The sequence below is a fragment of the Heliangelus exortis genome, chromosome 7, assembly GCF_036169615.1.
Source record: "Heliangelus exortis chromosome 7, bHelExo1.hap1, whole genome shotgun sequence".
NCBI classification, from domain to species: domain Eukaryota; kingdom Metazoa; phylum Chordata; class Aves; order Apodiformes; family Trochilidae; genus Heliangelus; species Heliangelus exortis.
Genome location: NC_092428.1, coordinates 1992073 through 2019722, shown reverse-complemented (window position 1 = coordinate 2019722; position 27650 = coordinate 1992073). Strand labels below are relative to the sequence as shown.

At 36.2% G+C, this 27650-nt stretch overlaps 1 protein-coding gene across 4 annotated transcripts in view; it reads right to left on the bottom strand.

Annotated features, from left to right (window-relative positions):
* Nucleotides 1–27650, bottom strand: part of ADK (adenosine kinase) — a 233514-nt gene that overhangs the window by 166893 nt on the left and 38971 nt on the right. For all 4 annotated transcript variants that reach the window (XM_071748240.1, XM_071748243.1, XM_071748239.1 and 1 more), the window contains one exon: nt 2548–2626. In XM_071748240.1, the coding sequence (XP_071604341.1) occupies nt 2548–2626 (79 nt within the window). The remainder of the gene's footprint in view (nt 1–2547; nt 2627–27650) is intronic.

Below are 27650 nucleotides of genomic sequence, written 5' to 3'. Positions count from 1 at the left end.
CCCTCCCCTTCATTTTTAATCTAACACTCTTCTGTATTTCTCTTGCAACAGAATAATTTATTTGTTCCTTCCTTTCCTTTTACAGAGCTTTCTCTCTAATATGTTTTGCCTCTGCTTCTGCATTTCATTTTGCACAAGTCAGTCTTCTCCATTATACATTAGAAGCATTTCCATTTAAAAAGTAGTACTTTCTGTTGCCCCTGATGTGTCCAGATCTTTCTTTTTTTCTGACCCTGCCCACATAATGTCCATTCTGGGCAGTCAGCATTCAGCTTTTTGATCCTCACAATGCCCTCCAACCACTGCTCACTCCTGAATTGCCACACTCTCTAATTCTGCTCTACTGCAAGACAACACTGAAAAAATACTGAAGATTCCCTTTAGTACCTTACCTGCCAAATTCTTCCTTCCAGGCTGCAATTCAGATCTTTTCTCTCTGTTAACATGCTAGAAAAAAACAAAATCTAATTCTACTCTTCACAGCTTGACTGCAATTCTGGTTAATTCTTTGTAAACCTCTAAAATCATCATTTCCATTATAGCTGATGCTGCTTTAAATTTTAGTTCCAAATCCCATGACTTAAGCTTCAATTTCTTCCCAGTTTTAGTCATAATTCAGAGCTTCTTCACATTGCCTTTTTCTATGGTTACCATCTCAGATTTCTCACACATGATAAATACAGTATTTCTAAGATGATTTTTTTTAACAAGTTGGCTTATCCTTTTCAGGAACAGAAAGAGTCTTTCTTGTGTAGGTTCACTATCTTTACAGCCAGAAGTATCCCAAACACTCAAGCATGTGTAACAGAAGTGATGCTCACCATACACCACGTAAGCAAGCATATGACAGTTTCATTTTTGCTTTTTTAAACACATTATACACTGTAAATTTCCCCACCCATTTTGCCTCTGGGTATTTTTGTTTCAACACAGTGTTGCTTTCCTGACCCTTCCAGAAGCACAGTATTTGAAACAAACAATTCAATGACCCTATTTGAGTTGCTTCTTCAACTCTTCCTTTGATTCTTATAATTTTATTAACTGTTCTCCAATTTTCCTACTACACTCCTTAATAATTCACTCATTCTTTCCAGAAATTAACTTTTAAAAAGGCAATTGCCAGACTTCAGAGGCCATTTGTTCTTTTCCAGCCATTCTATTCTTGACAGTTGTATTCCATTGCCCTCAGGCTTCCAAGGATGCTTTTCTTTAACATGCCATTACCTCCCATTTACTTTCACACAGCTGAAATAAACTTCTTTAGTTTGTGCCTCCCCTTTTAGCATATTTTTTTCAAGCTTTTCCCTTAAAGTAACACAAGTTGAGAAATTAATAAGAGCTGCATTGTTCAGATTTCTTCCTCATACCTTCTTGCAGGGAATCCACATCCACCTAGAGTGTAGCTACCTCAGGCCTCTGAATTTATTCATTGGTCATTTACTCCTCAACCATCAGTCAGGCTTACTGAACTAGTTTTTGCTTTCTTCCATTTCTTTCAGCAAAAAAATTATATAATTAAGCTATTCAGATCTAAGATTACTTACACGCTCATTCTCTCCAATAAGCTAATACATATTGCTGAAAAAATTATTCTGGAATTTTTAGTTTAATTTTAGTTTACATTTTTTTTATATCCTCACTTTTTTTTTCATCTCCTAAAGCTTACAGACTAACAATTTCTTTCAGGTTTTCAAGAATTCTCTTGCCTCTCTCTCACCCCTCCTACCCCTCTTTATAAAGCCTCTCAGTGATGTTATGTTTTTCATGCACAACTGCTTGAAATTTACATCTAATTTGAAAAAAAAAACCCAACAAACAAACCTGAAAAAACAGATTACAACCCTTCTGGAGACCAATACAGTTCTAGATGGCAACTGGAGCTGAACAATGCTAGGGAAGGTAAAACACCTGAAACCCAGTTCAGCATTACTGGTATTTATCACATCCATACCCAGAAATATTATCCTTGTACATAAAGTTTTACCTTTCAATCTTTTATGGAAAAGCTTTCAAATTCTCACAGGGTAGATGGCATTGGAATCACAGAGCTATGTCAGCCAAAAGGGCCCTCTGCAGATTTCTAATCCAAGCTACCACTATAAGCAGGACCAGGCTCAGGTTTAGATCTGGTTGCCCAAGGACTCATCCTGGTAAGTTATGAAAATTCTCCAAGCACAAGAGCTTCAAAAAATTCTGTGCTTGACCATTCTCATTGTGATATTTCCTTCTCATTGGAAGATTCCTAACTTGAGCTAGGGACCTTGTCCCTGCCTCTTATCCTCCCACCATATATCTTTTTTACCAAGTCTTCCTTAAAACCCTCCCCTCCATCCTAGGTACACTGTAGTTGTAACCATAACCTTAAGAGAAAGTGTGTGAAAACAGTATTTCAAAATAAATCATGTCAAAAAACCCAAGCATAATCTGAGCACTAGAATCACAAGCACTCACACATTGTGCTCATCATGAACAGACACAACACAGAGCACCAACCTAATTCAAACTCAGCACTTCAATTTATCAATAATTCTTTAAGAAAGAACAAACCTGGGCCACTTTAACGGAATTTTGAGTAGAACCACCAGCATGATATTCTACTTTAAACTTTTTCACAAGTTCTTCAAATCTGTTAATAAAAAAAGAAGGTGGAGAAAAAGAAATTAAACTCTACATTTTTTTTTTCAAAAGAATACGTGAAGATTAGAAGTAGGTGACAACAAGTTATTTGAAAACAAGAGATTCAGGCACATTAGCTGTTACACATGGTGCAAGCTGGGAACATCTATTTAGATTCAGTCCTTATGAAAAGCAAAGTGTAATATCAGTGTGAATCTTTCACCTTAAAGTTACAAGTGGATTACATAAAAAAAAACCCACCACATTATCTAAAGCATAACCTTTATTGCAACAAACTGCTATATTGATAATACATACTTGAAGACAAGCTATGTAAATTAAGACATTCATATATTTATTCTACTTCATTAAAGCTAGAAACAGAATGTAAAATAAGAGTGAGGATATCTGGTGTCTATTTCAAAATCAATTTGACCCAAACAATGGTGCTATTTTTAAAGTTTTCATATGAAATAGTACATTTTGACAGGTGAGGAACTTTTACATACAAATCTACCAGAAGGTAACAAAATCTGATAACAGAAAAGCCAAGTGTATCCAGATTAATTTTCAAATTCTTCAAGTCATGTCACTGGGAAAACACAGCATCCTCTGGTGATATTCAGTGGTATGTTAATTAGGTTTGAATGTTAAAACAAGAAACTCTTAACAGAAATATCTATCTTCAAATTTCAGATCAAACCTTAGGGTTAAGCCCCAGATAGAGTCTGGTAAGACACTTCCTTGCCTAAGAAATATTTTGCATTTTTGCTCACAATACACCACAGCTCAAGAGCCAGCCCTCTCTCTAGTCACAGGCTATAAAAAAAGGGTAAATGTCCCAGAAGAGGAAACTGGAATGATGGAGTTGAGGAGACTGCACAAACACAGCCTTTAATCTCTAAGAACAATTCCAAGTGAGTTCTGAGGATTAGCAACCTCAGAAGACTTCAGAGGAGAACTTGAGAAGGAGGTTCTCCTGCAGGCAAGTTAAATTTTTTACTGTAAAATTTGAAGTTCAAATTGACCTCAAGATCAACCCTAATTTTTGCTTTTAAAGTGTATTAACTTTTGATGTTTGCCTTTAACAAATGAACTTTACCCAAATGTATTTTAAAATATTTTAGTGTATTCACCTTTAGCACCTTTACAACAGTGACACATCTTTATTTCAGGCACAGTGACAAATGACTGCTCTCTGCCAACCCTACCCTTCCTCTCCCCCTTCCAGCCCCATTCTCTACTTACAGCATGTGAACAAGGCCTTTGAAGACAGATTTGTCAAATAATGACTTGTTTGTTTAAAAGGTTTTGATTTTCAATACCGTGTTACTAACAAGAGCATTTTTATGTCTAAAGTACTTTCAATTTCAAACGTTTGAATAATGAACTACTTACCCTAGGAAACTACTGATGGGCAGACAATTAGAAAGAACCAAGAACTAAATTACTACTTGTGCTTTTTGCAGTTATGCACACTACTAATTACCCACCAATTCTATGTCAAGCAATTGAAACCTCCAGTGATAGCAAGTGGCTCAGAGTGGGGAAGAAGTAACAAAACCCAACAGGTCTCCTAACAAATGAATCTCAAGTCAAGACATACAAACTGCTGTGAACCAATTAAATATTTGGCAATATTTTTTCTTAATTTTAGTTATTTTCAATAAATCTGAGCAGGTACTGCCCAAATCACATGGTTATTATTGCCTTTCCATGTATCTACAACCAAGCCAATTGATATTTTAATCCCTTTACCTAAGGAGATCTAATGTTTCCATGTCTGTATTGTTTAATGAGACGTTAAACTTTATAAACTTAGCAAATTGTAGCTGATCACCTATGTTGCAGCTCCAAATCTATATGAGTATGTATTTAAATGTGTTGTTTCAATGAATAAAATAGGTGCTTTTTTGGGGGGGAATGGAAACAGCCTTAAAATACTGTCTGCATCATTAAGATTTCAAGGTGACATCTGGGTAATCTACAAAATAATCAGAACAAATTGGTTTATTCTTATTAATAGACTAAGCAATGGTGACTGTCTTTCACTATTGCATTAAAAGACCTAATTCCTTTTTTGGAGCTCTCAACAGCTCTACAGTCTGATATATAAAATAGAATTTGAGTTTGTACATATGTAAGAAAAGTAATTTTTCATGGTCTTTTTCCATGCCACATCAAAAGGAAGATATAAATTGTGCTGTTTGAATCCACAGGAACCTGATAAATTACATCAAGAATGACCTTGAGACTAAGAATGCCAATAGGTTTTTATCTTAAAAACGATGAAGAGTTAGATGGATATTTTTCAAAACGTCAGCAGATGGCACAGACAGCGTGGGAACACTGACTTTGTCTGCTCTCTGTCTGACCTGCAAAGAGAAGGCTGTCATTCCAGAAGGCCTCACAAACCTGGTGTTTGCTTTTTTAAAACTCTCCATTTTAAGGAAGGAAGTTCAACTGCAGAAACTACTCTGAGGCCCGGGCATGCTAAACAGAGCTTCTGTGTGTGCTTCAGGACTGTGCTGTTATCACACTTAGGATAATTCAGCAAAATTAGAACCTTATGAGCAAGACTGAGTAATATTTTTGTTTCATGTTCTGCAATTGTTGGTCTTTCTGCCTACTTCTTAAGGCTTTGCTGTATCTGAGAACTGTGACCCCCCTCCTGACCTAGCAATATACCATTACCTTAAATAACAGAATAATAAATCCCACAATCAGCACCATATAGAGGCCCCTATTTTTGGTACCATGATTTTGTTCCCCATGTTTTAGCATATTTTACAAAAGAAAGTTGCCTACATTTGCAGCAGCAGATGTTTTCAGCTGTGATACTGCTGATCAGCCCTAGCACTGACCAAAGAGGATATGTTAATATTTTGCTCAATTACATTAAATGCATTTCTGACAGTTGCTTGGGGTTTTTTCCTCCTCTCTTTCAAAAAGGATTGACTCCTAATTGAACTTTGTACTGAAAGGTGAGGCTTTCCAGCAGCTTCAATTTTGACAGAATTAATGGCTATTAAAGTATAGGAAGGTAATGGAAGAAGATATTTTATAGAATACAAACAAGAATGACATTTTTTTTTCTTCAAGTTTTAAACAAAATACACATCCTTGCAGTACAGAAGATGGGGGCTTATTTCCAAAAGGCACTCCTCTTATACATGCCATACCATTACTTCAAAGTGGGGACAACTGTTAGAATTTCCCTCCTCTAAGTATAACTGCTGACAATTTCAACACCCTGTTTGCCACTCAAACCATTGATAACCTGAGCACCACTATCTCCCTTCCCTGTGTTCTCTTAGCAAACTATGTTTAAACCTCAGACTACTCCTTCTTGTGAAGGAACGTCCTGTATAGGCAGATAAATGTGCTCATCTTAGCATCTATCCCCTTTGGATGCAAAGATCACCTGTGTCAGCTATCACTCTGCCCAGCTCACCTCCCTCCACACCCCTTTTCCAGCCCCCTTCTCAGTCCTTTCAAGCAGAAGCCACCTCTCCACGTTTTCAAGGGCTGGCAGAGCACCAAGGCACTGAGCATCCCGTCCTTCATTCACTTTCCAACAGCCTCTGGCACAAAGCAGTCAATAAAAACACCTTTTCTCCCTCTAACCCATGATATCATCTAATGTCCAGTTACTAGAATGTTCTATGAATATTAGCAAATCTACTTTAGATCTTCCTTCAAACTATTTTTCACCATAATGTCTAGAAAAAGTCATCAGCAAGGCTGTGGGATTTCCTGAGGCTATTCTCCAGCCTAATGACTGGCAATCCTCTCCTGGATCAATACCCATCTCTTCTAACTTGCTTTATACACAGTCTGAGGCTTTTTGGCACTGAGAATATCTTCTTATTCTCTGTTACACAGCAACAAACAAGTCATGTTTTAGCTCACCACGGTTTCAAAACCAAACTGACAACAAAAATCAGCACAGAAAACGTTCTCTGCAACTGAAGGCAGGTAACATAAGGCAATGGAGCTACAGTTAGGAAATTAAAGCAATTCAGGTAATCCTGTTTGGATTTTGGACGCACCATAGACTACAAAGAAACTCTTTTTGAGGAGTAAAATGGCCAAAGAATAGCAACATTTAACTGTCTTCTAGAAATAGAGTGCCAGGAAAAAAACACTTAGGATGCATATGCCAGGAGCTACTTATCTGCAAGGAGTAGAGAAAAGTAATCTCTTGTTTTTCAGCAGGGTGTGTTGCCCTGGATATCTTTTGATATATCTGCTTATTACCTAAGATGTATTCAACAGCCTACATCAGCAGGGAGCTACACATTAAAAAAAAAAAAAAAAAAAAAAAAAAAAAAAAAAAAACAAAAACCAAAACAACAGCTGCCAAAAACAGCTAGAGAGGAGAGAAAAGTAATTTTTGCCCTTTTGCTTTTTTATGCCAGATAATGACAGCCTGAATATACGACAAAAATCGAGTTATTTTGTAGAATAATAATACAATATTTCCACTGGCTTGTACATTTTCGTTTGGTCTTATAAAAACCTTCAAAAAACACTAAGATGGAAACCTCAATCAATAAAAGGTTGCCAGTTGCACAGAATTCTACAACTTCTTTTTCTTTGGGGGTAAAGTTGGGGTCAGGGAGGCAGCCTTTGTTGATAGCTCTGGAGAGGAAGGAAGACTAGGACTTGGTGTGTTTTCAAGCTGTTGGATGAATTTTAATTAGATTTTAATTAAAAATCATAATTAATGGTGATTCTGACACCTTTCCCAGATATTTATTTTTAGGTGCAAGTAGTAGTCATATTAAGACATTTTAATAGCTTAAATGTTCAGCTGTGAGGAGAACCAGACTAAAACATTGAGGGTTAGATGTGTGATCCTTTTAATTGCATTTTTTAAAACCTAACTAAATCTTCAAATTAAGTAACCTGTGTCAGAATGCCTATGAAATCACTCCATAAATTAAAGAAAAAAAAAATGTGAGAGAGTGAGAATCATATTATACAACCTGTTTTAATAATACTAAAAGCTCAGTAAAACTACAAAAGGACCACCAAATATTATTTCCATTAAAAAAATAAAAACACAAAACAACAAAACAAACCCTCAAGGAATGAATCCATGCAAAACCAACTAAATAATGCCAGAGCTGTAGACTGATTGGATTGCAGGGCATGGCAGCAGTAGTTGTGCATACATCTGGACAAGGCTGTCGTCTGTCACATTCTCAGTTTCATCACAGCCTGGGCCCATGCCAGAACCATGCAGGCAGCCACTCCAGGCACATGGGGCACATGTTGTAGGAAGAAAACCTTCCCTGGTCAGTGTTGGCAGGCAAGCTGAAGCCCTCAGAATCCAATCCTAAGCCAAATCTAATTCAGGTTTAGGGGAAAAGTCTAATCTTAAGATGCAAGCATTATAATTAAACCACAAGGTATTGTTTTTAAACTGGGAAATACTTGAGGAAAAATACTGTAGGTAATAAGCAAAGTAATTCAGATTTTTAGCTCTAAAGAGTGTGCCTCATTACCCTGAGTTGTACAACAAAATGTTCAAAGTTGAAGCCCTAGAAAGAGTATTTACATATATGAACTATTTAACCCCCAGCCTCTGCTGTACAACCAGTTAAGATTGAGGTGCAGATACAATCGGTTGCTCTTACTTAAAATTGGACCTGAAAGAGCAAAAACATTGCCTTTTAGAAATGAGGTACAATCACAGAGGTACATGAGAAAACTTTATAACAGCTGCTTGGCAATGATTGACTTTACCCAGAGCTAGCTCTACTTATTAGCTTGGCACAGAATTAAAGAGTTTGGGAAGGGGTAGGGGAGTAGAGGGGAAGAATGAAACATGCTGAAAAGGAAGTATTGGAGACAGGTTAGCACCATGGACACAGAACACAACAGAAAGCTAAATGTGTTAGGAATATGACTGCTGCAACTGGACATAGCAGATTATCCTATTTTTCTCCTTTATTTACTAAAGTTCAGAAAGCAGTGACTCTTCATGGAAGTATTTACTGTTGCAAACTAGAATTTCACATAAAGTATTTTCCTAATCACCTCATCCAAACAAACACGCAAATGAAAAAGCCAGTAATTCCAACCAGGTTAGGATTATGAGTACCAAATGTTAATATATGAAAGAAGAAAAAAAAAAAATGCATAGGCAAATTGTAAGATTCATAGCTTTGAAATATTTTACCACAAATGTTAGGGAGGTTGAAAAAAAATGCACTTAAATGTCAGTTTGATAAAAGCCAAAAGAACATTTTCCACATGTGTTTGCATTTAGGCATATTGAAACAAGATGGAAAAAGTAACAGTCATTCAAATGTGAGGTTAAAACATCAGCTCTTAAGGATCATGATTTAAAGACATTTCTCAAAGTAATTTATCTTTTTTCTCTTTTCTCAGCAAAGAGTCAGGCTAATTTATGCAAGTGTTCTTGAAAAGCCCCCCTTATTCCAGATTATCTGGGTATCTTACTCCTCTACATTATCTTAAAAATGTAAATGAGCACACTCAGAAGCATCAGCAAGGCAAGGTTTTCTGTTGCATTCTGAAATGCTGTAGGAAGATGCTTAGAAAAACTATACCACTAGATTATTAATTGATTAAATTTCTGACTGTCACTGAACACTAAAAATACATACACACCTTTACAAACCTTACAACATGGGTATTATATATGATTACTATAGTATTGGTCAAGACAACTAAAATTTCTCTCCCTCTATTAGGTTTCTAATCTAAACATTTTCAGAAGTTTCATCTGAGAGCAGTTAAACAGAAACACAATTAGAGAATTTCCATCGGTTCAGTAATTCAGTACAAGTGATGCTTTACCCCCACTGTTTTTTTTGAAGATTATTTTCCAAATGATCAGCCAAGACTGAAAAGTACTGCAGCTACATCTAGGGACTTCCACCACTATTTGTTGCAAAACAGAGAAGACAGAAATAGCTCCTGGCCCTCAAGCAGAGCCAACAGGGCCAAAAGATACTGCAAGCAGGGAGAAGGATGTGGCCTTTACCTTCTTCATCTTTGGATGTGCCAGGAGTCTGTTCTGGAGTACTAAGGAAGGAGGTAATTTCCATTGTTATTTCTCAGCAGTATTACAAAACCCTTTACACCTGCTCCTGATGTTCCTATTATACATTTGGCAGCTTGTATATAACAGTAAGACTTCAAAAAAACAAACCTGTCATTTTCTATTTGTTTCTCAGAAGTAACACAAGAAGAATCCACGCTTTTTGAGACCAACTAGGAAATTCTTTGTGTCAAAATTTCCCTACTAACTAACCAAGTTGTTCACATTAGAAAGTCATATATCTCTTAATCCCTTTAACATTTATAACTTTGTCCTACAGTAAAAGCCCGGGAAGACAGGTAGCACTGACTGGTTTTGAAAATAAGACTAGATTTACAAAATTAAAAACAAATTAGAGATCATAATCCTAATTATGCAACAATCATATGAGACTGCAATAGATGCTTCCCACATGGCACAGCAGACACCAGGTGTTAACTGTCTAAACCTTTAGTGAATGCTAATTGAAACTGCTGTTTCACAAGCATCATCTCACTCCAGATTACATCAAAGTGAAAATTTGTTTAACTTAATAGAATATTTGCAAAGAATATTTTAATATTAAAAGTATTCCGTTACCAAGAGATCTTAGACCTTATCTTTGCTACAATTTAGAGTATCTAAAGCTGTAGTGCAAATCATATATGCACAATCATGCCTCACAGAGAGGAATATTTTACTGTATTAGCTTTACAATTTGTAATTTTAAACCCTAAATACATCAAAACAGTAATACAGTAAAAGATAAGTTAACCAAGTTACAAATTCCAGGTTCCAGTTCAGAGTTAATAAAATATCAGACAGTTTTGCAGGCAGAGCTGTTCCAAAACCAAGTTATAAACTAATCATTTACATACATCACTCAGATGAAAAAGCATTTTATCTGATTATTATTCTCTATTACCACAAAGCCTAAACAATGGTGACACTTCTCAACCACAAACTAAATCAATTTTTTATTTTTCCCAATAATATAAATTTCAATTGAACTACACTGCTAAATCATCTCCTTTTATTCACCCCTTGTGCTATTTTATGTTATTTTAAATCAGTAACCAGTCAGGAAATTTAAATTGAAAAAACCACAAACATTAAAAATATACCAGGATATTTAAGTAGACCAGGATATTAAGAAGACAGTATGCATCCACTCTAAACTCCTATTAGCACTCAGTGAACTGTAATCATTTTCCCCACGAACAAATGAGTGCAGAAAACCTGCTTTGAGCACAATCAACAGTAAATATCAATATTTCTATTTTTAATTCTCTTTAGGTTTCCCCTTTCTCAATGTAGCTCTGGCTTGAATATCCCTTAAGATAGCAGGCAATAACATGAATTTCTGTGGCTCAGAAACAGAGGCAATATTTACTACCACAAGCATCCTCCCAGGTAGGTTTCCTTTTGGTAAGTTTTTGCTAAGTACATAATCATGCATCCACAGCTTTGTTTTCATTAGGTGGCACTGGAAACTACAGAAGGAATCAAATGTTTATGATCAACACCTTAGGATACTCAGGGGAAAAAAATGTATTTTAGAAGGCAGGAAGTGTTCAAGAAGGGAAAACATGGAGGTGTATTGCTTCACTTCTGGACATGACAAAAACCTGATAACTTAGACCAGCTTATGAACAAGTTTCTCAAGTCTTTTGACCACCACACACTGTTGTCTGCAATGCAGATGGATGCCAGATTTCTAATAAGGAAAATATTTATCTTGACTAACCCAGCCTAAGTCCTGTGGGTTATTTAGGAGCAGTACACACTGGTAATATCAGAATCATTCACACTGACTGGCTTCAAGTCTTTTGTACAGTGCCCACTGCAACATGAGGAGATGGGTTAAGAGATGTTAATAATGCACAAATATTAATCAGACTAAGATGAAATGTTTTTTCTTTTATTCTCAATATTCTGTTGATAATTCAAAAAAACAAACCCAGACAGCTAAATAGTCAATGGAGAGTAAAAATCATTAGCTTCTAAATGAAACATCTTGCCCCCCAGACAGGCCTGTTCAGATTTGTGCCAGGCTCTACAAGAAGAAGATGTGTAGACCAAAAGAAGTCTACCATAGAGAGTGTAAGTAGTTTCAAAAGCACCAAAGGTGACAAAATGACTTGACACTGATGTGATTCTTTATTTCCTTTATAGAATAGGGTTTGGGGCCTTCACTCCCATCTTTCATTCAGTACTCCCAACTCTTTGCATAGGGTTTTTTATAAATTAATTGTTTGCACAACCATATTCTGGTGTTTCACTAACAGAAAAATGAGGCAACCAGATTAACAACTTTGATTAATTATTTTTACATTACATTTTCTACTTGAGTGGTGATATTTTCAGCTACAAAAAAATCCTCCTGTGTTGTATCAGCACAAAACCTTCAAACTTTGAGGGAAGAGGTCAAAGGAGAGACTATGAATTGCACACAGAAAGGAAAAAGGAAAAAGAAATACTCTTTAGCAGGGATGAAAACCAAGATACTGATTGCTACATAATCCTTAAAAATAATAGACTGAGTGCTGATGAATATGGGGTTCTCCCAAGGATGCAAGCCTTTGAGGAGGCTTATCTAGTTAGCAATCTTTCCAGAATATTCCTAGAACTAGGTAACATACTCAGATTTCAGGAAGTGAATGATGTTCTGAATTAGGAAGCAGGTGTGTATTCTGCTCTACCTGTAAAAGGGGATTGTCTTCAATTGACCTTTCTCAAAGGTATTTCACTATGATTTTACTAGTCCCTTAATCAGGCTTCCAGTTAATAATTATAGTAATAATAATAATAATAATAATAACAACAACAATAATAATGATGTGTGGATGCATATTCTTACAGGGAGATAAGTCTCCATCTCTCTATATTTTCTACTTGAAGCCTTAGTTACTTGACAGAACATCTCCTGCAGAGATTAGCCTATTATTATTTGCTACAGACCCTCTCTGAAAGCAAAAAGCCCATTTTCTCCAGATGACTCATTAGCAAGCACGACAGAATGAAGTGTTCCAGCCTGAAATGCCAGCAGCTAAAAATAACTCATCCCCCAGTCTATGACAATTTAGTCCATCTCCTCACTCCATAGGCACAATCTCAGAGGGGTCACCTTTTGGGGGAAAAAATTAGCATATACAACCAAAGGGGAGGGGGGGGATGGACCCACACTAAAAAAATCACAAGTTACAGAAAAGCTGTCAAGGAATAGTACTGCATAAATTATTTCAAAAAGCAAGGTTCCAAGAAGCACTAAAAGGCTAATTCATGGACTGAAAGGAAAAATCTAAACATGTGACCCAAATATGACAATACTGAGAGGTTCCCTCTTTTCATTTGGTCATCTGGATTTCCCCTGTCTGTGTGCACCCTGCCACTCCAAGGCAAACACCACATGTTTAGTGCTACCCTGTGTTAGCCCTCATGCTATTATTAAGTAGCTTATGGTCAGCTGTTAATTTCACAGAATCACACCAGCTCTTTTGCTGAACACTGTTTCTAAACAAGCAGCACTTAACCACAGGAGTTAGGCATTAAAGAATTTCTCTCTCTTCCCAAGAAGGCTGGAATGAAGGAGGAAGAAACTCACCTTCTTACCCTGAGCTCTGCAAAAACTAAGGGAAATACAGTGAATGTGTCTTTATGAAGTATGGAAATACAGTCTTTACCAAGAAATGAGGGAACTTGGCAGCTAAAGGCCACTGAAAGTTAATTTCTGTGCCTGAGAAGCTGCACTGGCACCTGGTAGTTAACAGTCACACAGTGACCAGTCTGCTGATACCAACATTTTCTTAACAAATCAACATGCATTTGCTTCTTCAACAAGTGGCCTGGTATGGAAAAGCAGACATAAGACATCTCAACTTAAAAAAAGTTCCTTGTATTTTTTCATATGCAATTGTTATAAGCAAATAGGGAGAGAGTATTCAACACAGATACAGAAATTCAATAAAGCTTGCATTTCACAGTCTTCCCTCCAGTCTCAAGTACTACTGAGCCTTTGTCTGGATGTGACCCTGATGATGCTCTTACATAATGCCAAGCAGAGGAACATAAGCCATTTCAGATGGTTTACAAAGCCTTTGTCACCAGGAAAAACTGCTTTTTCATAGAGAAGATTTGAGCAGAATATTATGTTTACAATAGTACAGCTGAACCACTTGCAAAAAAAAGCCAACAAAACCCAAAACTCTCAGCCCTTATGCCAAATCTACTCACTGTAGATGGAGAGCATTACTGACTGAGTGGAGAGCTTAAAGAAAGAGTCTCTCACCTGACTGAAGAGGGTGCCCTCTAAGTTCGAATACACCACTCTGTAGAACACCTCTGCTACAGCTTCTCCTTGGTCACAAAGCCCTTCGTCCTTCTAGCAGAAGCTCCTGACTTCATCACTATATGAAGAGTGTCCCAAAATGTGTAAAATTCTTCCCCTCTCCAGTTTTACTGACTAATTATATTGTAAAAATTGTCAAAGTAGAAAAAAGGCTTCCCTTCAAATCCATTCATTCCAAGACAAAAAGGAGGTTGAAAAGACCCATACTCACGACTCTCTCAAGCTAAGAACCAGCAGTAGTGAGAAAAATCAAACTTAATACACAAAACATACCTCAAAGTTTTCTGTTATAAAGCCCTTATTTGTACAAGATCATATAAAAATCAGTAGGAATGAAAATGCATTTGATCAAATAAAGGAACTTGCAACATTTTCTATTTTTGTATGATATATAGTTCTTTGAATACAAAATACCAACTAAGGTGGATTAAGACCAACTATTAAACCAAGTTTCTCTCTTTTATTTCAATCTATAAAAATTAAGGCTTTTAAAAGTATGTTCTAAGTAGGTGATTATAAAAGTCACAGTGAAATAATAAATTCAAAATTAGAGTTTTCAGTTTTAATAAATAGTTGATATCACAGTGAACTCTTTAATTTGTTTGCTTGAACAGAGCCTTTTCCTAGTGGGCAGGAACAAAGCAGCTTTGAATTATAAACAATGCCCTGCAGTCAGTAAAACTCATGAGGTATTAATTTACAGTTTCATCTGTGATCAGTTAAACTGTATGTGAAATCTTAAACATCTCTTTTAAAAAACACTGAAAATAGCTCAATAAGATATTTTTTCAACAGTGCTTTAACAAAAACCATACAAGATTAGCCTCTATTGTCAAAACAAGAGCCAAATGCAAGTTGTGTTTAAAGCCTACCTTCTGGTAACCAAACAATACTGAGATGTTATTCTTCAGGAATAGGTAAGGAACTGATACAGAAGTAACAAATATGGTCTCTTAACTCTTACACGAATAATAATAATAAAAACAAAACATTCAGGAAAAATGTATATGTATCTATGAAACATAGAGTAAAACAAATACACTTTTTTGCTACAGTGTATGAACCTATCTAACAACAGCTTAACAGGTTGTTAAGGTTGTAATCAGAGCATTGTCATCTTATCTTCTTATATCCCTGACTTCTTCCTCCTCTGTTTAAATGAAAGATTGTTGTGGCTACTCAAAAGTCACAACTATATTTGCAGAACTTGCTTTTGGGGGAGACAGTTTAGCAGTGATATGTAATAGTGGCCAACTGTGAATTCTGGAAACATCTGAAACATTTATACTCCTCTTAAAACATTCATGTTGCTAATCTGCATTTATTTTTAAAAAGTAACTTTGCATTACTGTTGAATTACTTTCCATAATTGTTAAGGACTGTAACAAAAGTTTTGTCAAACAGACAAAGATTTTTATTAATGGGTTCTCATTCATTATAGATGGGAAATTTTATGTTAGCATTAAGCAGAAGTTATTAACAATGCACATGAATATAAACCACCTGAAAACATAAGGAAACTGTCCCAACAGTCATCATCACTTACAAGCACTCACCACTTCCCAGTGACTTGCAATCAGAGCAACTGGAATTCTGTACAGAACATTGTCATGAAGAGTAGCACATTTAAGACAACCAGGAGTAAAATTATTAATGTCCCATGATTAAAACACTGCTTACTTATTAAAAAAAAAAAAAAAAAAAAAAAAAAAGCAAAAAAAATGACCAACACATTTCAGTTTATTTCTATTTCCTGGATTTAAGACTGGATTTCTCTTTCGCCCGACCTGTTTTGATGTGGAAACAGCTGAACTTTAAGAAAACTGCTGAAGTTTCATATTACAACACAATGCAAAATGGGCTTGTACCCAAAAGAGAGCTATACAAAATGTATGAAACTGTGTTAATGATGCATAAAATCCTCATGTTAAAATCACTCAAGTTCCAAGTCAAACACTTGAAAGTTCAGAAAAGCTGGAAATATGACTTTGGCTCCTTCTTTTGTGTGCTGCTTCCTATTTCAGCTCCCCCTTCAGCTTGTGGCTCTACACCTTCTATACACACCACTTATGAAGACAGAAATATTGGCTTTCTCAGCAGTATTTTGCAACATACATTTATATCCAAGTATAAAGAAATCATAGAATCCTACAGACTAAGATAAAATTAGTTTGTGGGGTTTTTTTACCCTTGCTCCCACAGAAGAATGATAACTGAGTGTTCGACTTGTCATGCTTAGGCCATTTTTTTCTCCATATCCAGGTGATTCCAGCAATGGTTTCCCAAATTTTTTCACAAGCTGATTGCCCTCATGCATTTTGCCTGGCAAAGATACCTAGAAGCTTAACTTCCCTCCCCTCTAAGTAATAAAATTTAACTTTATTATTCAATTCAGTTTCTACCTAATATCACTTTATGAAGTATCTACTGAAGTTCCTTATTCCCCTTCAACCTTTTTTCTAGTTATACTGATCTACTTGTGAGAGGAATAAGGGGCTTCAAGTGACCTCATTTGCAGACCTTGTCCCTGATTTTGCTTCCTCTTTCTTTTCTGTTTTCAAGTATCTTTTGGTGAATTTCATTTGGAATTAATCATTTAATTAACATCAGAAGTTAAACAATTGCCTATATTAGATAATTAAGTATAGCATTCTGAACAACCACCATGAAATACTGAAATGTATAATATTATCAGTGGTTTCAGCTCATAACAATAATCTGCTCATGAAGAAAGAACTAGTTTCAGTTCTACTTCCCCAAGGAAACATGAAACCTTTTGTAACACATTATTGATAAGAAAGTATTTATGTACCCGATCTGGCATTGTGGCTTCCTTTATTTCCCTCTATTTGAATGCACCAATTTTTTTTTTTTTTTTTTGTTAATACAGTAAATCTGTTGTATTAAAGCTGAACCTGATTAATGATGCACTGTATCAAGCTAAGTAGAATTAAATTAGTGTATAATTGATTAGTGTGTAATTGGAGCAGAGCTGTAGATTTACCAACTTTAATTAGGATGGCTTATTACAGATAATTTACATTATCATAATATAAAACAGCAAATAGAAGTACTTGGTTCATCAAAAGCTTAACTTAAGATCAGGTGGACAGGCTCATAGATTAGAGAGGCATACTAACTAATGCCTTGCAAAGTTCTTTAAGACAAGTAAATCATAACAAGCTAAGTCCTTCAAAGAAAGGCAAATTGCTGATTAACCTTTTACCCTGGATTTCCTAAGCAATTAGACTGTTTATACTCATTTACTATAATAAACCATTCTAATAGACGAGGGTATATCTACAATGCTGCTACAATTAAACATCAAATCCTTTCAGTCAGTATGCAGTACTGCCAGACTGAGAACAGAAAGATGATTACTGCTCTCAAAAATGGCAGAAAACCCACCCCAAACAAAGCTTTAATCTTAAAAGTGTCCAAAGCACATGCATTTACTAAAGCAGCAGAAGAAAAAAAGCAGCAGTAACTCAGCTACCAGACATCATCCATATTTTCTTAATACTTCTTCTGATGGTAACTCTTGTCTAGACAGAGGGAAGAACTGCACATTCCCCCGAGTACACTGCCACAGTAATTATGTTCATTATCTTGCATACTAACAAAGATATAATAATCTACCAGTGAATAATTCATACATTGTCATCTTCCTCTCTGATGTTCATTACTAATGGTACTACTTGCAGTGCAAGTTAGAATGCAGTGTTTTTAAACATGCATTTACTACAGAAGCAAAATCTTTGAGTCAAGTAATTCTTACTTTCTTAACCATTAAATTTAGCAACCAGTAGAAACATTTTTTTTAAACAGCTTCTCATATACTTAAATTAGTATCAAGCAAGAGAAGTGAAACAGCCAGTAGGCAACTTCAGAGATAAGCATAAATCTTTCTTTCAAGGTTAAACCTTAACACTGCAAATTAACAACAAAAGAAAAACTTTTAACAACTATCATTGCTAGTCCCCAGCTCCCAACTCCTGCTTTATTCATTATCAATATTACAACATCTTTCTACTGGTTTTATCTAAATACTTGCTATCTTTCCCACAGAATCTGAACAAACTGAAGCAAACACTTTGTATAACTGGCCTACTATAAATACATTCTTCTCCTATTAGCAAAACTAAATACAGCACCTCGTATTTTTGCCTCCCATTTTTACTCACTTTTATCTTTTATTTACCTTACCTGCTGAATTTACCTTGGAAAAGTTAAAATGCATTCATTTTAATCCACTTCAAAATTGTTCCATCTTTAGAATGGACATAACTTGTGTAACAAGGCACATGGATTGCTTTCTTCTCTGAACCACTGTACTTGGTTTCAGTAACTTCAAAAAACTAAGGTACAAACCCTCTCAGAGTATTTTTGTTTATCCTTCCCTCTGCTCTCCTCAAACTCTGTACTGGCCCATCCTGAATATTTTTATAGGCCAACATCTTATCTATTTTAGACACATTTTTTACCAATACTGCTTAGCACCAGCATTCCTCTCTCCATACACAAGGTATGATAACTATGATAACATTAAATAGGCATAGCCACAACTGATCATAATGTTCTGATTTACTTTTTGAATGCTTACTATGAGCACTTTCAGCAAATCCATTCACACTAAATAAACACAAAATCAGTTTTCTGTTCAAGAAAATCACAAAGAACTATCCAGTTTCATTAGCCCGTGTAACAAACATGCTTTTGGCAAAATGAAACACCAAAATTATGAGACTGATAAGCAGCTAATTCAAAGCATCTGCTTCACCAGTACCCTTCAGCATCAAGAAGATGTTTAGCAGAATGAACTGATCCTCAGGCTCCCCTCACATGTTTCTGTGACCATTAATGGAAGATGCTGTTCCGTGCACCTCCAGGCAGCTCAGCCCTGTGACACCTCTGGTGTCAGCAAGGCACAATAACATTAATGTTACCACGTGGCTCCTGTAAGGAACTGGAAAGTCACAAATCCAGGTCTGCTCTTTGCAGTGGGGAGAATCAAAGTAAGAAAAAAGCTCAGTACCAAGACATTCAAATGCATTTGTACAAGGAAATGTTTAACGTTTAAAAGGACTCTGTAAATCAGAGGTCTCAACTTACCAGAATGAAAACATACATTCATCCTTACTACTAATTATCTGAGGAAAGAGTTAACTGTCTCAAGCAGCTAAAAAACTCCTATAACATAATATTTGTCAATGTCATACACACTTGGCAATCTGCTACTTACTTCAAGCCTGCTATACTCCAAGTTTGTGCTATTTCACTTTGTTTGATTCAAAACACAAACTACATGGCCTGATGGTATTTGCTGGCTCCACAAAACCAGCCACAGCATCAACAGTTTACCCAGAAGAGTACCACCAGTTGTAAAGGTTTAGAAATAAAAACAGAGTTCAGATTTGACTACAGTGCACTTACCCCAGCTGCTGCTTTTCAGGGTAACTTCACTATTTGACACCCTTTTAAACTTTCCAGCATACTAAGCTGCTGAATTTTCCACATCAGCATCTTCTTCTGAAGATATTATGCCAGCATACCATCTCAATCATTAAAACTGGAAAAACTTTTTATTTAGGTTTCATTAAATGTACACAATGCTTGCCAACCGAAGCCTCAAAGCATACTAAAAAGGTAAAGAAACACAACTGCTAAAAATGTGACAGTATGTGGAGCCACATTTTAACAAGAAACACAGAAATATGCAGGTATGTTTCATTTTCAATGGGTTACACCGAAATTATTCCTTGAACAAATTGTGATAGCCCTTTTACTTCTTTCCCAGCACTGCTGCCTCTCCATTATCTACTTTATTATACAAGTACTCATGCTCCAGTTGGTCTCTAAATAAATCATCCTCCCATAAGTAAGAGAAACTAGTTCCATTCTTAAATTATGAAATTTAGATCAATTTTCTGGCACTTTAAATCAATGTAACTAATGGTCCAATTTCAAATCAATTTGATGCATGTAATTTACAATAAGCATGCACGTCCTTTCTCTGAAAGGCTAGCAAATGAATTCTACAACAACCTCACCATGATTACCACAGGAATTTAAGCAGGTTAAGAACATTCAGCTACTATAAGGTTTCTTAAAAAAAACAAAAAAGAAAAAGAGTTTTAAAACCAAACAAAAAAAACCCCACCCAAACCCCCAAAAAAGCAAGACACATGCCTCCATCCCTAAAACCACTTGAAACAAGGCTAAAGCAGCATATAAAAGGTCAACGTGCTGGTCTTCAGCAGTGATCCAAACCATGCTCATCTAGGGAAGTATCTCAGTAGGAAGTATCTCAGTCATCCTTTTTCATGGATGAAAAAAACTGACCACTGGATACATGGGCACTTTTTCACAGAAGTTTGAGAATGTAACTTGTTCATTTCTCTCTCACTCAACAGTGATACAATAGTAATACTTAGCCTGAAATTTGAGTTCACTGGTAATTCATGGTATGGTAGATATAAAAACAATTCAAACCATTTCAGGCTGAGGGAAGTCGGAAAAGTTTTAAATCCTATGCACTAAAAAAATCATGCCTCAGTTAAGATGATCAAATCTAACTTCCAAATGTAAGTCACAAAACAAAGTACAAAGGAACAGATCAGTTGTCTACCAGTACAAGAAATCTGAAGATGAATTAGCAGGCTTCAAAGTAAGTAAATAGAAAAGAAAAGCTAAACCTCATGAAGACAGTAGATGCATCAAATATCCCAGTGAAGGTATGCAGGCAGGCAAAATGCCAAAAATGCTTTCAATTGTACACTTGAGGCTAAAAGATCTTCATTTGAACTGCCAAAAGGGAAGCAACCAACTATTACTACTCCATTCTCCACTTTATGAAGAGTAAACTTGTTGTAAAGTCTTAACTGTATGTACCCCTAAGCAACCAAGCAAGCATTCCTAACAGCCAGTACATGCGTTCCAGTCCAGTTCTGATTTTCCCCTTATCTTTAAATCCCAAATAAGTGGTTATTCTTTTCCAAGAACAGAATGATGACCTCTTTACCAGGTGTTCATTTTTCAAAGATGATAAAACCTTCCTATATAAATTAATCAATGTGAGCTTAGCAGCAACAGTCCTGTATCTGAAAGGTTTACCAACACCATCACAACACCATATGCAGATAGCTTAATGGATAGTGCATTGCTCCAAGAAGACTCAGGTCTAAAAATCCTTTCAAGCTCACATATATGAAGCCAATGGTAGAGCCAGGTGATTTTAGGATATCAACTTATAATACACTAGTAGTAATTTTAGACATACAATACAATACTTGCAAATATTTCTTCAAGACAAATGCCATTTTGAAGACTGCACTTAATATGATCAAATGTTCTTCACTGGGATCAAAGTTCATCCAGTTCAACAAAATTGTTTCAAATAATGCCAAGTGCTCAGAGACAAGTCATGATGTAATGTGAGAAATTTACATACTGTCTTGCCTCTCTTTGTGGCTTTTGGAGTTTAATGTAAAATTTAACATCTGCATTTGCTTTTCCCTGCCCCAGTTTATTAAGGACTTAACAAGGAAAAATAAATTGTTTCATAATCAAGATGCTGCTAGCAGGATTTTCATTCCTTCATCCAACCACCTTGCCAGTTTCAGCATGCTTCCTTTTAGATCAGTTTACATATCTGAAGCTCCCAGATCGGTTTAATCTTGGTTTGCTTCTCTTTTATGGTAAAAAAAAACCAAACCAAACACTAACACCCTGCGTTTTCTCCCTGTCAATATACTTGTAGCCTGTTGTCAAATCTGGGACAAACAAAGTCTTTACAGGATATGAGGCAAGTTGTTTCTGGCAGAAATCCAAGATTTTCACACTCATCTTCTGCTTGTGCATGTCTCTCCCCACAGTGAAAGGAAGAGGTCCCACAGATGGAAGCCAATCACAGCACAACTGAAATGCACTGAAATCCAGCACCTTATCTTTAAGAAAGTTTACAGGTTTAACTCAACTATGATATGGAGAATAAATGAAAAAGAATGAGATATATGTATTATAAAAAAAACCCAAACAGAACATCAGTGGAGCAGTATTAAAAGTCACAGATAGTTTTTCTTCTCCTTAAATTGTACCTATTAAGGTTTCTCACTCTTACAAGATGGAGACTTTGAACAGAATGCCAAGACACATGATAGAACAAAGATGTAGTATGAGGCTTTTAGATAAGGGAATAGATCAAGAATTTTTAAAAAGTTGGGAAAGAAGGGTTACAATAAATTAAAAATAGAAAACAGTTTAGAGACAGAAATTCTAATAATCAGATAAGATTCATGGATCTACACTAAGGCTATCCTGGACCCAACAACATAAGCAGATGGTATCTTTAAAGAATTCTCTTTATTTACCTTTTGAATAATGAAGCTGGATGCTCTGAAACAATATCTGTTTTATGCAATCTATCACAACTACTGTACACCATAAATTTAAAAAAAGACATATGCTACTACTACATCTTTGCTGCTGAACACCCTATCTATATTCACAATCACACTGACTAAAACATGAGTTTGTGATGTGTTACCTCATTACAGTCAAAAATGAATCTTTAGTAATAAGAATTTAAGTGAGACAGACCTGTAGCACACTGAAGAGGAGAATTCCATGTGGGAATGTATCCAGGCTTTCATAGTCCTTCAAACAAGTGATAATTCTGCTTAGCTATTTCATGCAGAACCCGGAGGGCATCGTAGCAGTCAAATAATAGTACATAATCACTCTTCCCATCCAGACCCAATATTCAAGAAGAAGAAAAACCGTGAAAAACTGAGGTGTATCTGGAATCATGTACCTACCTACAGTAATTCATAAATTTCATTCCAATTACTGAAACTGTTTTGTATGCAATGTTCATTTCTGGCTGTACCAAGTAACATGAAGAATGTGAAGGAAAAAAAAATAAATCTATGGAGATACATAACGTCAGCTTCCCCCACCCCATGTTAAGTGACAGATTTTATAGTGACCCTACAAAAACACGTAAAAAAATTATGATCAATGAAATCAAAAAACATTTAAGTCAAATTTCATGAGTAACTCAGAGTCACGACACTGTCCAATAAACACTCCACAGAAGGCTTCCCACCTTCAATTACAAGAACAGAGATTCTTGCGGGTATTTGATTCTTGTAGATTTCTGTGCCCATCTCTCTGGGAGAATGAAGAAGAATGCAAAGGTTTGGGGTTTTTATCCATTTTTGACTTCCAAGGCACATCATCTTCAGGTATTCAAAAGAGGAAGAAATAAAAATATAACACACTAGAACAAGTCATCTTGCTATGCCTTTAGGTGAAACAAGATTAAGATTAGTTAAGATTTTTACTTACTTTTACACATTTTATCTTTTTGAATGTCAAGGGATCTAAACTCAAGTGGAGAGTGGAAATTAGAAAATATAATGGTATCTTTAGCTTGTATCAAGTGGGAAGAGTTACATACTCAACTAAAAATACTGAAACATTTTAAACAGCTGCCATGAAGAAAACTGAGTAATAACAAAGAGGATTTTCAACTAAAATTAAATCTCTTCATCTTCTCAACCCTCAGTGTGAGAAAAATGGATCCATTAATATATAATCCTTTTAGATTATGCCTTTGAGATAGTTAGCCTAATACTTTGTATCTCTTCTCAATTTCTACCATCCACAGCACAGATAGCCTGGTTCAAGGAAGTTCATCCCACAGCCTCCATCCCAACAGAGACTTCAAGTACAAGACCAATACCACCTCCCACTGTTGCAAAAACCCTCACATGAAGCTCCGAAGCATTCTGCCCAACTTCCTGTCTGTCTGCCACGCTTCACTTTCCAGCAAGGATTCTCTGCACCTTCTCTTGCTCCTCACCTGGCACCAGGGATCTCCAGTTAGAACCAACAGCACTGCACTATGGCCCTAAGCCTCTGAATAGTTTCCAAGACTCTCTCAGAAATAGTTTGTCTGCCCTCATTCCCTGTTCTTGAGCAGAGCTCTAGGAAGGGAACAGCCTTCTCTTGGAGAACTCAAGATTCATGGCATTGTTTTGTATGAATGTAAATTTATGGTCACACCTCACAAGTTTAAGTTGCCATAAACAATGTCTGTGCCAGACACTGCCAACAGCCACAAGAGCAAGTAATATAAACACAGTAAAAGAGTTAATTGATTGAGACAGAAAAGAGAAAATTGAACATTAAGAGTATGAAATAATCACACCAAAAGTAGACTGAAACCTACAACAGCTAGAACAAAGATTTTGGAAGAGGTTGTCTCACAATTAAAACACATCTAAAAAGAAAAGAAAAAAAAAAGGGGCGGGGGAAAGGAAAAAGGAAAAAGGAAAAAGGAAAAAGGAAAAAGGAAAAAGGAAAAAGGAAAAAGGAAAAAGGAAAAAGGAAAAAGGAAAAAAAAGGAAAAGTAATAAAATCAAAGTTAGAACTCCAGGACAGATGTAGTATAAACAAACCAAGGTCTTCCAGGTGCAGATGGAGCAAGCAAACAGCTTCTGATTTTAATAAGTAATCAGCATATGCAACAGGCAGCCTCTTGACAGAGAGACCTGCTGAATGGAAAACTGCTTCTTGATCAGAGAAGTAACGAAGTTCATTTTCTTAAGAAGGTGTGTTCTATAGTTCCTACCCCAACAGCCTTACTTCTCTGTTATGTTCCTCAAGTCCCACCACCCAGATGAGGGTACTTCTCATCTTCACCCTCATCTCTCACCTTCTCCAACCTGTCCAGTTGGCTGGAGAAGAAGGAGGTCCTGCTCATTTTGGGGTTCCCTGCATTGTGGTTGACTGGGTAGCACCCACTGCCTGTTCCAGCCAGGTAGGCATAATGCTGCTGGGAGCAAATAATGCCTGAACATTGCAAATAAATTCATAGAAACCCCTTTTCCCTCTCTGGGGCTTTCTTCTTTATAAAGCCTTTAATTTGATTGGAACCTGAAGTGACTTATTATCCTGTATTTTGCTGCTCAGTCCAATATAGCTATGCTATTGTTCACTGAGCTTAAGAACTATTAGAAGACAGATAAAGAATAGCTCAAATGATAAGAGATTCATTATAAATACACAAAGATTTTTGCCACACCCCTACATCCCCCCTTCCCCTGCTTCCTGTCCTCTCCTTGGTCTCTTAAAAATTTACTCCAATTGCTGTGGACAGATCAAAATATTTGAAAGAAAAATGGAAAGTAGAGAAAGATAGAGAGCACACAGAAAAAAATTACTTTTTTTAAACCAGCTATGTAGGAATATTGGAGTATTTTTTCAATTGTTCATAGCATATTAAAAGATGAATTTCAAGATTTTCTAAAGCCATTTTAACTCTGAAATCTCAAGCTTATCAAACTGCAGCCTTTAAAAGAAGACGCACCTTTTCAAGTAGTTATTTACTTCTTGAAATGCAAATTTAGAAGAAGAATTCATTTTCTCCCCCGTCAAAAAACATGAAGGGCTTTCAAAAGCTGATTTACCTTCTCATTTATACAAGGTAATGCAGTATATTTGCATAAAACAGTCAAAACTTTTTTTTTTTGTAATGTAGTAGGTAGCTAACTATGTAACCCCTGCCGTTTTAAAAGACAGTCCCCTTGTTAAGAAACAGTTCAAAGTGACAATTCCAGTAACTCAGCAACTCTTTCTGGATAATTAGATGTATTATAAATATGCAGATTTCCCAGAGCTGATTGGCTCAAAAGTATCCCATTCCTCAAGAACATCACCTTCTATTAAAGCAACTGTGCTCTGAAGCAGCAGGCTCTCATCTAAACTTGTATTAAACATTCATCTGCAAAGCTCAAACGCCAGTCACTGCAGAGAGAATTTCCTTTGCCCAGCCTTTGGAAAAGGTCCAAGTTATGGATGACTATTTTCCTCTTGGTACTGTGACCCGGATAGTTAAAATTCTCTTGCAGCAGAATCTTTAGAAAATCTTCGAGGAGGACAGGGGTGGAGATTTCGTGCCATCCACATTCTCACAGAACCCAAGTTAAATAACATAACAAGAGCTCCATCCAGTGGCGATATCTTCCCTGTAAGGAGCTGATCACTCGCACCACTTTACAGAGATCCTGCTGGATCAACACTAGAACAGCTGGAGTAGGGTATTTCCACTCCTAATTCATTTTTTTGAGCAGCCAGTATCTTGGAAATCTAGAGGTCATGTTTCGAAACACTTTAATAGCAGAGTCAGAAAAGAGCAACTGCAAATACAAATACTTGTGCAAAACCAGTACTGAACTTCAAGTATCAAGCAAAAACATTATAAGTCTCAGAATCTTAAAAGATTTGTAATGCAAGTTTATTCCAGTGCTGAAACCCAACTAATATATTCACTAAAAGTTGAAAATGCTTTTTTACTGAAGTAGGCAGCTTCTTATTGCTTTTTAGGTAGAAAATGATTCAGTGTTTTCTAAATATATACTTTAAAAAAAAATAAATCATATTCCCTCAAAAATAAAAAGCTCCAATATAATGCTCCCTGTGTATTTTAATCCTGCTCATTTCTCCCTCTATTTTATTATTTTCTTTTTCATTCACATTAAGTTACTCTCTTCTATTAACTGGCTGATGTCTTATTTCCTCAGAAAATATTTTATAGTTTCAGGCACTAGAATGGTGACCTCTTCTCATGGTAAACTCCTGTGGTAGAGCAGAAAGAAATCATGAAAGAAAATTAAGTGAAAAAAGTCTGCTGCACAGTAACTGCCATCTGAAATAACCAATATAACAGGAACAAAGAATAAACTAGTTTTAAAACATTTGGAGGGTGTTTTTCTCAGAGTAATGACAATAGAATGACACAGTTTAATAGTTCAGTGTCCAGCCCTTGAAACAGGCGCCTCCTTCCAACTTAGGAAAGCTTCCCATAAATTACATCAACCACTAACACATGTATTTGGACAACTATGATGGCATGGATTTTCTCTTCATTGTGAAGTGGGATTTTCATGCACTGAGAGCTTTTACAAAAGCTGATGCTTCTAAACATTCTCATAGCTGCTACTGGGACTATAACCCAAAAACTTATTTTTTCTTTTGAAGAGTGAGAAATCTGTGCTGGACTGTGCCAACAGAAAGGAATGGTAGGCTTATTTACTGTTGTACACAGACATGTTTCACTGTTGCTGAATGCAAGAAGAGTCAGCTGAAGATCTCACCTACTTCAGAAAAGTTAAGTGAGTTCAGAAGCAAATTAGAGCAGCCCACCTCAGCTTCCACTAAGTCTGTAAGACAACTTGTCACATCAGTGAAAAAGCACAGTGTTAGCTACTGCAGATGCATCTCCTATTTAAATATTCACTTTCAACTTAAAGGACTCAAGACAGTTTTTGCACTATGGCTGATTTCCCAAACTACTTTTTTCCCCATAGAGTAGAAAACTGATTCTCTCTCTCTCTCTCTCTCTCTCTCAGAGTTTTACCACAAGACTTGCATGAACCCTGATGTAGTAAATCTAGGACAAGCAGGATGGGAGAAGCTGTGTGTGTATGTTCAGGTTTATTTGTGTAGATACTAGAAGTTACTAGCTGAAATTCATTTCCAGCATCTAGTTCCAACCCCAAACCTAGCTGGAACTAGGTGATCTTTAAGAGTCCTTCCAACCCTAGCCATGTTATGATTCTGTGA